The sequence below is a fragment of the Vespa velutina genome, chromosome 2 (assembly GCF_912470025.1).
Source record: "Vespa velutina chromosome 2, iVesVel2.1, whole genome shotgun sequence".
NCBI lineage: Eukaryota > Metazoa > Arthropoda > Insecta > Hymenoptera > Vespidae > Vespa > Vespa velutina.
Genome location: NC_062189.1, coordinates 11,486,298 through 11,499,635, shown reverse-complemented (window position 1 = coordinate 11,499,635; position 13,338 = coordinate 11,486,298). Strand labels below are relative to the sequence as shown.

At 37.1% G+C, this 13,338-nt stretch overlaps 1 protein-coding gene and 1 long non-coding RNA gene across 2 annotated transcripts; one reads left to right on the top strand and one right to left on the bottom strand.

Annotated features, from left to right (window-relative positions):
* Positions 1–1,629: 1,629 nt before the first annotated feature.
* On the bottom strand, positions 1,630–6,047 carry LOC124947196. The gene is made up of 4 exons (XM_047489012.1): positions 5,967–6,047; positions 3,218–3,356; positions 2,620–3,124; positions 1,630–2,341 (listed from the first exon to the last, which is right to left on the bottom strand). Exons 1-4 carry the CDS (start codon positions 6,045–6,047, stop codon positions 1,666–1,668), a joined length of 1,401 nt encoding a protein of 466 aa, XP_047344968.1. The 3' UTR covers positions 1,630–1,665.
* Positions 6,048–11,212: 5,165 nt separating this feature from the next.
* Positions 11,213–13,232, top strand: LOC124957839. The gene is made up of 3 exons (XR_007103751.1): positions 11,213–11,348; positions 11,454–11,621; positions 11,687–13,232. It is a non-coding gene; the product is annotated as an uncharacterized LOC124957839 (long non-coding RNA).
* The last annotated feature ends 106 nt before the right edge of the window (positions 13,233–13,338 follow it).

Sequence of the window (13,338 nt, the reverse complement as noted above, 5' to 3'; positions counted from 1 at the left end):
AAAGGTAATCGGTAACGAAATTATCGAAATGAAATTTCTTCACTCTTTCCCGTGATAAACTCAAAATCGAGAGAGAGAGAGAGAGAGAGAGAGATTTCTATTGAAAAAGAAAGAAAGAGAGAGAAAGAGAGGGAAGGAGACAGCGAGACAGATAGAATTCTGGAAAATTTAAGGAACGTAATAATGATAAAGTAAAATCTCAATGTCTACACGTATAAACGAGATACGATTAAGTATGCAACGATTCAACCATGTTCGCCCTACTTTTTTTCTCTTCTCTCTATCTCTTTTTCTCCTTTCTCTCTCTCTCTCTCTCTCTCTCTCTCTCTCTCTCTCTCTCTGTCTCTCTGTCTCTCTGTCTCTCTCTCTTTCTTTCTTTCTCTATCTATCTATCTCATCTTAATAATTCTTCCGAAGAGTCATACAAAATACGCATTCTTCAAAATTCAGGTTAAATACTTCTTCGTGAAATTTATCATTGAACTTAATTGCACAAACGTTATCTTCCCCATCGGATTCAAGATTTTTTACGAGAGAACATGTTATCGCGATCGTTCTCTTTTCCTTCCTTCTCATTGTTTTGATTTTTCTGACGATCATAGTTTTCAAAACTTGCGTGTGATCATAAGTATTTAATAAGAATACTACATAACATGTATAAAAAAAAAATATATATATATATATATATATATATGTATGTATGTATGTATGTATATCTACCATCGAAATGTTTGAAGCGGTTTTCTCAGCTTTCGACGTAACACATCGGTTTCTTCTGACGTCAATACGAAACATTTCATTTATCCAGTATACCCGTGAAGTATAGAGGAGAAGCTCATCTTTCGCTCAAGGAAGCATTAACGCAGTATCGTTATACAAACTTGCCAATCGATTCGTTGTTAATAACTCTTTATCGTAAAAGATGGCGAACGACGCGTAGTTATGTTTCTATAAGCTCGCTTTTGTAAGCTGCCAATCATGAAACGACGCAAACTGATGATAGACCTAACGTTGATAGGAAGGGTACAATTATTTTTTATATTTTAGATATAAAAGAAACAAAATTGGAACGATGTTTTTTTCTTTTTTCTTTGTTTTTTTTTTTGTTGTGTTAATGTAGATGTATTATCATTTTCCGTGAGCAAACATCACGTAGAATTAATTGTTTTTCTATTATTCCGAATGCATTTATTGTTTAAAAATATAATAGGTATATGAGTATGTACGCACATATGTATGTACACAAATATATATAAATATTCTCTACCTATATGTACACCGTCATAATTATTTTATCGTACGGTGGCATGTCTTCGTATAAGCTGTAGTAATCAAGAAAGTTTTTCATCACGAACTGCTATAATATCAGCTGAATCAACTTTTCTGTATTCGTTTTTTCATTTAGTTCTAATAATTATCAAGATAAAACGCGACGCGTATGATAATAGGATATACATTCATTTATAGCTTTCTTTAAAATTTACATTATTAATAAGAATGTCAAAGAATTATAATTAATATGTCAACCATGTTAACTTAAGACGTAATCGGCACGTATCAAAAATCAAAAGAATTAATCGAACGTACCAACTAGAATAAATATTTTTTTTTACTTTTTATTTTGCAAAGTATTCAAGTTTTTTTCAAAATCATTTCTATCGATTTTTACGTTAGAACGCCTATCGTTTTAAATTTAGGAATGGTCGATACGGCTTTACGTAGATCGTCGACGGTACACGCATAAGAGATACCCATTGTGATATTTTCAACATTCCACTTAAGCCATTTGATCGTGGAACTGATATCCGAGCATATGTAGTTATCACCATCATCTTTCGACTTGATAAAGGGATTATTCAAACCAACAAACGCGGTACCCTTCTTGCTTCGTGGATCGTAGATTATTTTCCAAAAAAACTTGGGGACAGGAACGGCTTTAGTCGTATCATTGACGTAGAGATATATATCTTCCTGTTTGCCTCGAGTATTGGGCAAGGTCATTTGACCGTGTACACCCGTGTAAACATCTAGATCCAAAGAACGATTAGTGGCAAAGTTTCTGATGCATTCCTCAAGTTTTCTCCAGTTACCAATATTGAAAGACATCCATTGAGGAGCCGTGTTTATGGTCCAAAAAGTAAGCGATTGTAAAGCACCATAAATGAAGTCGACCTTTGCCACCATATGTCCGCGAGACAGGAACTGATTTGACTTCATTAGATAAGATTTAGCCAATTTGCTCGAATTCAAAAGTTTTTCAAGTGTGATAAGCTGCTCGCTGAATTTGTATTGCTCGTTAATATCTATTTTTCCGTAATGATCTCCATCGTTCCATTTCGGCCTAGAAAATAAGATTATTGACGATCATTATCAATAGGATTACGAAGGGAAATGTGACAGCCGGTTAAATCGAATTTCATACTTTTCCAAGTTCCTTCTTCGCCGAGTATATTCATCATTCTACAAGCAAATGCCGACATACTGAGACTAAAAACTAAACCTTCCTTTTCTATTTATTATTCCCGTTTTGACCGTTCGCAAATAGATTCGTGTACTGTTTTCCGTCATCCATATATATTTCGTTTGTATTTATAAATAAGATCGTTATTGACCGTTTACCTGGGATAACCTTCCTGATGTCCTCCAATCAATTTTGTCAGTCTGAATTTCGTGTAATATGTATTGTAAGTTTTTTCATTGTGGCACAGTTCTATCATGCGCAGAAAATCGGTGCTCAGATTGAAACCAATTTCGAAGTGAGTATTCCTGCCATAGCATGACGATTTCGTAATCTTTGCAATATGTTCAGGCAAATGATAGCACGTCAACGATGAAAAATTTTTATTTTCACCGTTAACGTGAAATATTTTATTCCCTACGCAGGTAGCTTTCACTTCTTGGGTGTAGTTCATGTTTCTTAGAGAATTTTGTTTTCCCGGACATGCCAAATAAATCGACTGACCCGTTTGCATCTTTAATATACCGTTAACGTCTGGATAAAGTATCACCGATGCAGTACCATTTCGAGTTAAAATCAATGGCTGTGGTTCTTTAAGATCGCCATACTTATATTTCGTGGATAGAACGCAATTGTTGCGCAAAAATTCTGCATCAGTCGTGTTGTCTAAAAATAGAAAAAAACAAAACAAAAAGAGAGAAAAATTATCAGCTCTAAAGTGATATTATTATAAAATGTATTATCGAACATTATTCTTACAAGCTATCACATCATTTTCGGTCGGTCTGGCAACAACTAATAAAATATGAATAAAGAGTATCACGATCCACAACATGGTACTGGATAGATGTTCTTTTACTTCATGTCGCTTTTCAAGATCAGTTACTTCTCTTTTATACTGTTTAGTAATGTACACTGATAATTATTTTTTCTTATCAGTTTGTACAGGTGAATTACGTATATAGACGGTAACTTATTTTAATATTGGACTTTTTCAAATACATTGAGAAATTAAAGATTAATGAAACATAAAGAAACTATCTTTACAATTTGTGTGATTTTTTTTCGAACGGTACAATCGATTTTATTTTCTTATTTATAATAGATCAATGAACTATAGATAGAAGTATCTTTAATAAAAAAATTCTATTTACATGCAACCATCATCATAATTGCGTGTAAATTTGAATGGTAAATAAAACGAAATATGTTTTAATGATACATGACAGATATTGTATCAAATTCTTAATTAAGTTTTTATCGAAATAAACTGTAAAAATAAAAACGATTATATAGGAAAAGTTAATATTGTTTTTTCTAACGACATAAGATGGTCATCGATCGAGTGTAATAATCAATATATACAAGGTCTCCCATGGAATTGGACCGAGCTATATATCTTTGAAAAGATTGGAGATCGAGAAAAATGTCATGCGACAAAATTGAATGATATTAAACGATACATAATTCTATGAAACTTTTATGCATTTTTGTGTATCAATGCAGTTACAAGGTGCACTGGCACCTTTTTTTAAATATAACTCTAAATTCGTATACGTTAATCAATACAGTTTTTCACGCTCTACAAAACATATTTATAATGTTATATCTGAAAATTGTTAGTTTAGGTGTTATTTTAATTTAATAATATGCTGAATTATTTCAATGTTTCAACACATTTAGATGTACTTTTTCACATATATATAATATATACATATATATGCATATGCACGAACACAAAGAGAGAAAAAGAGAGAGAGAAAGAGAGAGAGAGAGAAAGAGAAAGAGTACTTACATGCATAAGAAGACAATATGGTCTCTCAATGTCGAGAGATCACGTATAACGCAACGACATTTTCCGGCTTCTCAGGTACGATTCTTTTGAATTGCGTGAATCGTCCAGCAATTCGCACGAGACTCGTCTCTCTCCTTATCCTTCGGAGGTCGATGGGATAAGTCAGTGGAGTCTTTACTTCGAAGAATAAGAGAAACAAGAATCCTAGGCGTGGAACCTGACTGAATTGCGTAGCGACTTATGGGAAATGTGAAAGCTGCTCCGGTAACGTGGGTGTTGTCGATCTCACGCACGCATTTCAAGACTCGTTCTTTCGTTTTTCTCTCTCTTTTCTTTTCTTTTTTCCTTTTTCTTTTTCTTTTGTCTTTTTTTTTCTCCCTTCTCTTCTTAATTTTCATTTTGAAATCTCTATTGATTTTACATTGCGTTCATCTTGAAACTGTCCGTTGAAAGGAGGAAGATTTAAAAGCAGGTAGAAAGAGAGAAATAGTCGGGAAAGATAAAGAGAGAATGTATACACTTATGCGAATGAAATAACGAACGGCTTATGCTCTGGTATACAAATAAGCGTCGCGTCTTCCAAGCTTGAACTTGGCAGCCAACGTTATTTATCACCAGGAAGCATGGGACCTCTGATTAACGAAGGTCAGAATCGGTGCACAGAAACTACAAGTACGAACCGTTCTCCTTCTCTCTCCCTTCACTTTACAGTAGTGGTAATCTATCGATAGTGCGTCTATTTAAATCGTTCTGCTCGACTTTATCGCCTCGAATACGACCGTACGAAGCTAAGAGAAAATTCGTATCGAAGAAAACAAAAAAGAAAAAAAGAAAAAAGAAGAAGAGAGGAAAAAATCAATTGTCCAATCGATGCCGTTAATCGTTTTAAGATAATACTCCGAGTAATTTATAGCAATTTAAGGGAACTAATTTTCGAGAACAACGAATTATCCATCCACTTAGAAATAGCAGAAAATCTTACGAATTGATCAAACCGGTAGTTAATCACGAGTCCACGAAGTAATTTCCAACTAGCCTCTGTAACCTCTGTAATCGCGATCGCGCGATCTTAGCAGACGACGTTGTAGACTTTACGAACTCTTCTTTCCTTATAGATTTTATCGATAATTTAAACAAAAAAAAAAAAGAGAAAAAAAAAGAAAAGAAAAAAAAAAGAAAAGGGAAAGAAAAAATAAACAAAATTAAAGCTACTATTCTTAGTTGCTTTATTAAAGAAAGTAAAAGAAAAAGAAAAAAATTAGCGCGTAAGTGAAAAAAATATTTGTTGATTATTCGATTATAAAGCAAATTAATGGATCGTTAAATTTCAACAGAAAGAACTCTTACAACAGAAAGTCAGCGGAACTTACGTAAATCAAAGAACGATTGCGCGATATCCTTGAATTGAGCGACGTCTCTTCTTCGTTCCTTTGCTCTTCTCTCGGCAGAGAAGGAAATCTTTTCTTTTCACTGTCACATCAGAAACAAGAGAGGAAGCAGAAAAGGAAAGATCAGAGCGTCCAGCCGAGCTAAGATCGGTGACCACGGAAAGAGAGAAAAAAAGAGAGAGAGAGAAAGAGAGAGAGAGAAAGAGAGAGAGAGAAAGAGAGAGAAAGGAAGAAGAAGAGAGGAACACCCGCGAGTACCGTTAGTTTCTTCCTCGAGCGGCCTCCCGGGACCAGACGTGTAATTTATATATCGCCCTGTGCTTACCTTCTCGTCCTCTTCGTCGCCGTCGACGTCGTCATCATCGTCGTTCTCGTCGTCGCCGTCGTCGTTAGCTCCGTGAAACATACACAATCTTCTTTATCACTCCAAAAGAAATAGAGAAATAGATACGTGAACGAGGCACATTACGTTTTTCGTAAGTACGGACGAAAGCGAAATGATATCGTAGACATGATAATTAATAAAAAGGGATAAAAATTATCGTTGACGTTAGAGATAATTTGGAACTTTTTTGAAGGGATGTCTCACGATAAGAAGGATATCAACCTTTTGATATTGCAAAAGCCAAACGGCGAAACTTCCGACAACCTTATAGAATTTGTCGACTTAACATTTCATCTTTTTTTTTTTTTTATAACGATTAGAAGTAATCCCCGGTGGTACCGTCATTTCCTGGTAACGCCTTTGGATGTAATCTCCGTGAAGAGTTAGCAGTATCCTTAAAGGATGTCGATTATCATTGTCGCCCCGCGTCTCGTACAGGATCTTCTGTCGAGTCATTATGACATGGCAACTATAAGGGAAGAAATTGGAAAGGGAATTTCTTTGGGAACGATACGCGGAAGAAGATAGCTCTCCTACGGTTCTAAAAGTTCGTAAGAATGTATCATCGTGTACCAATCACGTTTGCTTTCCTTTCAGTCGTCGCAAGCAAGCAAGCAAACAAGCAAGTGAACAAGTAAGCAAGCGAGTAAGCGACCAAGCATAATAACCTATGGGTGGATCGTAAAGATGAAAGTTTACAAGGAACGATCCTCTTTCGTCCTTCTTCGTATCCTTCCCCATTCCGATGTCCCCGAGATACGCTTGGAACGGATCACGATAGATCCGCATGGATCGCAATGATCATCGCTCAGAAGTTCGAAGACGTCCAGAAGACGTTTTAAGGACGCTAACGTTCTTCAGGGATCTGAGGGACGCTCGAGAAAGAGGCGAATCGCTCGCGCTTCCTGCTCGAAGTTTACGATATCTAGCGAGCTTTGACACGAGAAGATCGCGATGACCCACGATTTATATTCCACTAGCAACCATAACTACAGCCTCCTCGGGACGGTACCGGACACGGGACTGGATGGGACGCTCAACGCACGCATGCAAATGCAACTCGCGGTGCTGATGCGACCACGTCCATTAGGATTGATCGACTACATTAATACAACTTAGTGCCGACATGCTTGCAACTCGCGTGGATTCCATCCTCTCTCTTTCTCTCTCTCTCTCTCTCTCTCTCTCTCTCTCGTTCTCCCTCCTTTATTTATTCCCCTATTTCGTTTCCTCTTTTCTCTCTTTCTCTCTCTTTTACTCTCTTCTCTCTCTTTCGCTCTTTCTCTCCCTCTTTCTCTCTCTCTCTTTCTTCTCTCTCTTTCTTCTCTTCTTCGCTCGATGGATCCGCAGATCTTACGATCTCGCAACGTGCCACGCCGTTTTGAGGCTGGTCGGCTAGCCAAGAGCTATCGACCATCAGTGTCTACTTCCGACAAGCTATCTTTCCTCCTCTATCTGTATACGTGTCTTTTGAACGACAACGACAGCGACGAAAGAAACTTTAACCAAACCCTATGATCCTGAACGAGTTTCACACGTGATTATATCGATCAATTCTAATCGATAATTTATAAAAATTCTCAATGCGTAACGATCTTATCATATCTAACACTAACACAAATATCTAAAACATATTAACACAATATCTGATATATGTAAAATGAGAATGTTAATTTTCGAATAATTATCAATATTCTATTCGTAATTTAAAACTTGAAAGAGAAATATTAAGAAATAAAGGAGGAATGCGTTTACGTTTGTGTATAGCGCACGCGTTGAACGCGCAATGCCGTTCGCGGGTCGAGCGTGTAATCCTCGACCCCTTAACCCTCCTCTTACTTCTCACCCCGCGGCTTTCGCGTACATAACGCGTGTACGTGTAACGTGCACGTTAAACGTTAAGTCGTGCAAAGCTCGCGGGAGCATAAATTTCCTCGCGTGCACGGTGCATCCTACTGCCGTTGCTGTTGCTCCTGGTGCTGCTGCTGCTGCTATTACTATTGCTGCATCGATTTTGCAAAACTAACCGACAGACCAACGAAAGAACAAATCCCGATACTTCCTGTAAACTTCAACGATATATTTTTTTTTTTATGATCTTGTAATCTATGCGATGAAAATAATAATAATAATAATATAAATTATAAATAATATAAATTATAAATTATAATATAAATTGAAATAAAAAGTACAGATGAGCTATCTAAAAAGAATAGAAAAGAAAGTTGTAATAAATATAACGATAATGATGGAAAATAAATTATATATAAATAAATAGTCAAATTCTTTTAACTTCATTTCTATACAATCCTTTCGTCCTTCCTCGTCTAATTTACCGTACGCCAGGTATAAGAAGTGCGTGACGCTTATTATCTCGATTCTTCTTCAAGAAAGAACTACGCGCACATGAATTGCATACCTGCAAAAATTACGACTTGGCAAAACGATAAAAGTTTTGCGCGCCTCTCTGTTTCTCTTCGTCGTATATATCCCTTCGGGACATTCAGTAACGTTACAAGAAGAAGGAAGAAAGAGTAACAAAGAAAAACTTATAGAGAAGAATGTAAGATAGAGAGAAAGAGAGAGAGAGAGAGAGAGAGAGAGAGAGACGAAGAGAGAGAGAGAGAGAGAGAGAGAGAAAGAGAGAGAGAGAGAAGACACGTCAGTTCTTTTGGGCAACGCAGACTATTAAAGTTAAGGATCGGTAACGCCCATCGCGATCATAGTGATTACCAGATGCGTATTACGATGCAAAAGCTGCCTAATTCCTCCACCTCCACATACTATTCCTCCTTCTCTTCCTCTTAGCAACTCTTTAGTTTAAACCATCTTCTCTATCTTTCTCTACTCTCCTTCTTTTTTACTCCTTTTCGAATCGTCTGGTGTTTCCATCTCCTAAGATCAAGGAAAGAAGAAGTAAAAGAAGAAGTAAAAGAAGAAGAAGAGGCAGAAGAAGAAGAAAAATAAAAAAGGGACTCGAGGGAAGAAGAATTGGGGTGCGAAAAGGATACGTCCTTCGCGCCACGTTCTTATCTCACGCGCATCTCTTACATGCTTCGTTTATCCCCCTTTAACGATGAGAAGAGAGAAGGTGCTCGCGAATACGAAGAGAAAGAAAGATAGAGAGACCGAGAGGAGGCAGGCCATTAGGGCATTACGGCTATCGTGCCTTCGAAGTCGCGCACGTTCTACGTAGGTATAGCATAGTCTAGCAATCGTGTTATGTATGTATGAGCATGTATACGTTTGTGCGTATATGTGTGTAAGTACGTATATGTATAAATATCTAAACACACACATAGGAAAACTTGGTACGATATCGAGCCACGTTAGGGCCATCCTTGTCACGTTCTCAAGGCCGAAGGGTAAGAAAAATTGATCCTTCGGCGATTTCAATAAAACGTCGGACCGATAGTTACGCGTGGCCGTTAAGAGGCTTCTTTAAAGGCGATAACGCGGCTCCACTATGCATCCTTTATAGTTGCATTAACGGCGAATATCGTTTGACGATTATCACCGAATGGTTCTTACAAACTCTTCTTCTCTATCTCGTCTATATCGTAATCTTTAGAGAACTTATTCGCTTCCTTCTTCGAATAGGACCTTACCGACGAACGACGAAAATAGAATAAGAGAAAATTGCTATTAGGCTATAATATATCTCGAACGAGCGTACGATCTGTCGTTGTCGTGCTCATTAAAGAGCCTGAAATAGTTCTATCGTTGAAACTCAAGATAGGGGTTGGTAAGACGGTAAACCATAAGAAAAGCGAGGAAACTGCGGATACGGTTATAATAAAATCTAATTAATAGTAAGCTCTTGCAAATTATATAGTATAGAAAGAACGGAGTGCCAAAAGAAAAGTTAAATAAGTGCGCATCTTGCTAGTTCTATCTTTTTCTCTTTCTTTGCACTTTTTTTTCTAATTTTTTTTTTTGTTCTTTTCTCTAGCTTTTTCTTTCTTTCTATCTTTCTTTCTTCATCACCAGAAGCATTTACCTCGAGTTCTTTTACCCCCTCCATTCTTCTTCTGTTCTCTCTCTCCCTCTCTCTTTCTCTCTCTTTCTCACTCGTGCTGCTAATTAGAATGATTTCAAACTAACGATCACGAAGTTCTCGACGCACGACCGTGTACCAAAGGTGATTCGCTGGCCACAGATCGTCGTAAACGACAATATTTATGGACACGAAACGTAGAGAGAAACGTAAAGACAAAAATAGAGAAGGGGAAAAAGGTTGATATAAACGGAGGGAGAAAGAGAGAGAGAGAGAGAGAGAGAGAGAGAGAGAGAGAGAGAGAGAGAGAGAGAGAGTGACAAAGGAAATAAGCTCTATAAGGAAAAAGGGAGGAAAAGGTTTAAGAACAGAACGGGACATTTACCGTGCAATTACGCAGCCCGATAGTGTATCCGAATAAAGTTATTACCCCGAGTCTCCTTCGTATTATATTACGCGTAATGAATCGTCCGATGTAAACTAATACCGTAACCCTTCTACTAAAGAATTTAATGTATGCGATTTTTGTAAAAATACAAAGATAAAACTATCAAATTGCGATCATGGATACGATCATGAATCGAATATCAAAGAGAACAAAATTTCGTGCAACTAATGACCATTACTTTCTTTCGATCCTTATGTTACGTTATATTACGTTCGAAATGATTTCAGACTATAAAGAAATGATTAGCCTGAATCGCGTGTGAGACTGTTGAATCCCATGAACTTGTACGTCGTTACATGATCGACGTACTTTCGTGGAAGTATATTTATCGCGTCAGTGATCAGAATGATCGCCAGAAGTTGATTTCGGTTGGTCTGGGTACCCGACAACTGGTTCACGAAACCTTCTCTCTGTCGTTGTCGTTTTCGTCATTGTCGTTGTCGTTTTCGTCATTGTCGTTGTCGTCACCGTCGTCATCGTCCTCCTCGTCGTCATCGTCGTCGTCGTCGTCGTCGTCGTCGTCGTTTCTGTTGTTTTCTTACTTCTCCTGAGTAAAAACAGGTTAACCCACGCTTCGTACAAAATCTTCCCCCTTCTGAGTCAGGTCCAGCTTCGGAGGCTGCAGCTGCAGCCATCGTGAGGTGTCGTTGCCACCTGACGTGTTCTCTCTTTTTCTCTTTCCCTCTCTCTCTCTCTCTCTCTCTCTCTCTTTGTCTGCCCCTTTCTCTCTCGTGTCGTTCAACGTGACGCAAGGTAAAACGAAGTTTCCCTTCTTCTTCGTCTTTTTCTTCTAATCTCATCGACGTCTCGTCTTCACTCGGATACGTCGCTGTCTTAAGAGAGATCTATCGTGCTAGTTAAAAAGATTTTCTTCGTCGTAAGTATAATCATTTTTTGTACCATCATCGGAGTGCCTAGGGTGATAACGCGATTTAGCCTTACATGACTTTTTTTTCTTTTTTTGTGGGGGAAAAAAAACAAGCATACAGGAATTTAGAAACAACGGATGTGATATGGTTGATTAAAAACTTGCTAAACTTTTGTGAAGAGAAAAAAAAACAAAGAAAGAAAAAGAACGTGCAAGCACTTAAATTATAAATGTATGTCTTGCACGAAGGAACGATTTGATTAACTCAAGGACATATGCATGGTGAGTTGTAAAAAGTTCTCTGCGAAGACAATACGTCCTTTTTCTTCTTACTCGCTATCTCATAGAGACCAGAACTAAGAACACCGGAGTAGTAACCCATGCCAATTTTAAAGCAAGAAACGATGTCACCGTAATTGGTAGGTTTAAACTTCGAGCATGGTCACCCGATGAGTGGAAGGAGGAAGTCTCGCAAAAAGATCGAAACTCATTATCTCGGTTTTGCTTCGACCAACGCTTACGGGGTATCCCGTACGTATGAGCCTGATCCAATTTAGGTTATGGCCGATCTTGAGCACGCGAAGTGGAAAAACACGAAGGGTAGAGTAATTAAGTCGACAAGCGCATTTCGATGCCTGTTTATATGGGTCAGTCGGTAGAGAATCCAACCGAATGAAATTTCCTTTTGATTATCCTTAACCATCGCACGAATCTCTTTACAAATTCCATGTATTTATCGAGCGTTTATTTTACGATTTATAATTCAAATTTAAATTATTGACGAATAACTAATGATTAAGATTGATTCTATATCTATATTGAAATCGTTAAGTCGAATGAAAGTTTTAAATTGCAATTTGCGAATTCTACCTATTCAATATTTTCTAGCCTTCCCTCGTCCTCTTGATTTTGAGGTTCTTTGTCTTCGGCGTAAAAAATATAGAAACGTCGTAAACTTTCAGAAATTTTATTTCTACCTTCGCGCACGAATCTTTTGACGCATATAATGTAACCTGTACCTACGTGAAATTTTAAACGAACACGAATATTCTGTGAGGCGTCGTAAGATACGAAAGACGAGGGCTTTACAAGAGCGGAACGCATGTACGTTTCGGAAAGAAAGAGGAGAGGTACGCCTTTACCTCGTGACGTTTTTACGTTATATTATATGGAACACCAGACGGACTGTAAATCATAGCAATAACGTATGTAACATTGGAGAAGCGGTTCGGAGCGTAGTGCAGAAAATTTATGCACAGAAAGTGCAGATCGGAAATACATAATTCAAGATGGGCAATACTTGTAACAGGCTTAACTTGAATTTCTCTGTATGTATTCGTTATAGTCTGCAATAACTATCTTCTTTGTAACTTTGAAAAGTGAAATAATTAAAATTATTTAAGGTAAAAACTTTAAGTAATTATACTGCTTCCTGTCCTTTAAAAATCTAATCATTTTTCTTTCTCATTCGGGACACTAATTTCTTGCGCAAGATAACTATCATAGATTTCGAAAGATCGAAAATTTCTAACAATTCTCGAGAGACGAACACGCTCGTTCGCACAATTGTACTAACTTAATAAGAAGCACGACCGTGATGTGGGCCGCACAATGCTTGCTCGATACGATCTTCGAATGCGGGTCCTTTCACATTAAGACCTAGCGGTTACATTAGACTTCCTAAACCGTAACAATAAGACGGTCTATTACGTGTTTGACGTATGCATTGAAATCACGCAAACCTTTCGGTTTAAAGTGATGTGTTCAAAAGGAATCTAATAAAATTTGTAAAATGTAATTTCTAATTTAAGAAAAACATCGATGTTAAAATATTCTTTATATTTCTCAAAGAGATAAATCAAATGAATTTGTAATTATAAATTAATTTCTCAAAGATAAAGTAAATTAAATTCTTTGATTATAAATTAAATTAGCTTGTAATTAATAAAGTAAATGTAAAATATATTTAAATAGAAATTTAATGAAATTTAAAAAATAA

What these genes read in the sequence shown, in the direction of transcription:
- LOC124947196 (XM_047489012.1), bottom strand. Translation starts at nt 6,047, where the DNA reads ATGTTTCACGGAGCTAACGACGACGGCGACGACGAGAACGACGATGAT. An exon ending in GCGACGAAGAGGACGAGAAG is followed by an intron (nt 3,357 to 5,966) that starts GTAAGCACAGGG and finishes ATTACTAAACAG; the next exon opens with TATAAAAGAGAAGTAACTGA. An exon ending in CGAAAATGATGTGATAGCTT is followed by an intron (nt 3,125 to 3,217) that starts GTAAGAATAATG and finishes TTCTATTTTTAG; the next exon opens with ACAACACGACTGATGCAGAA.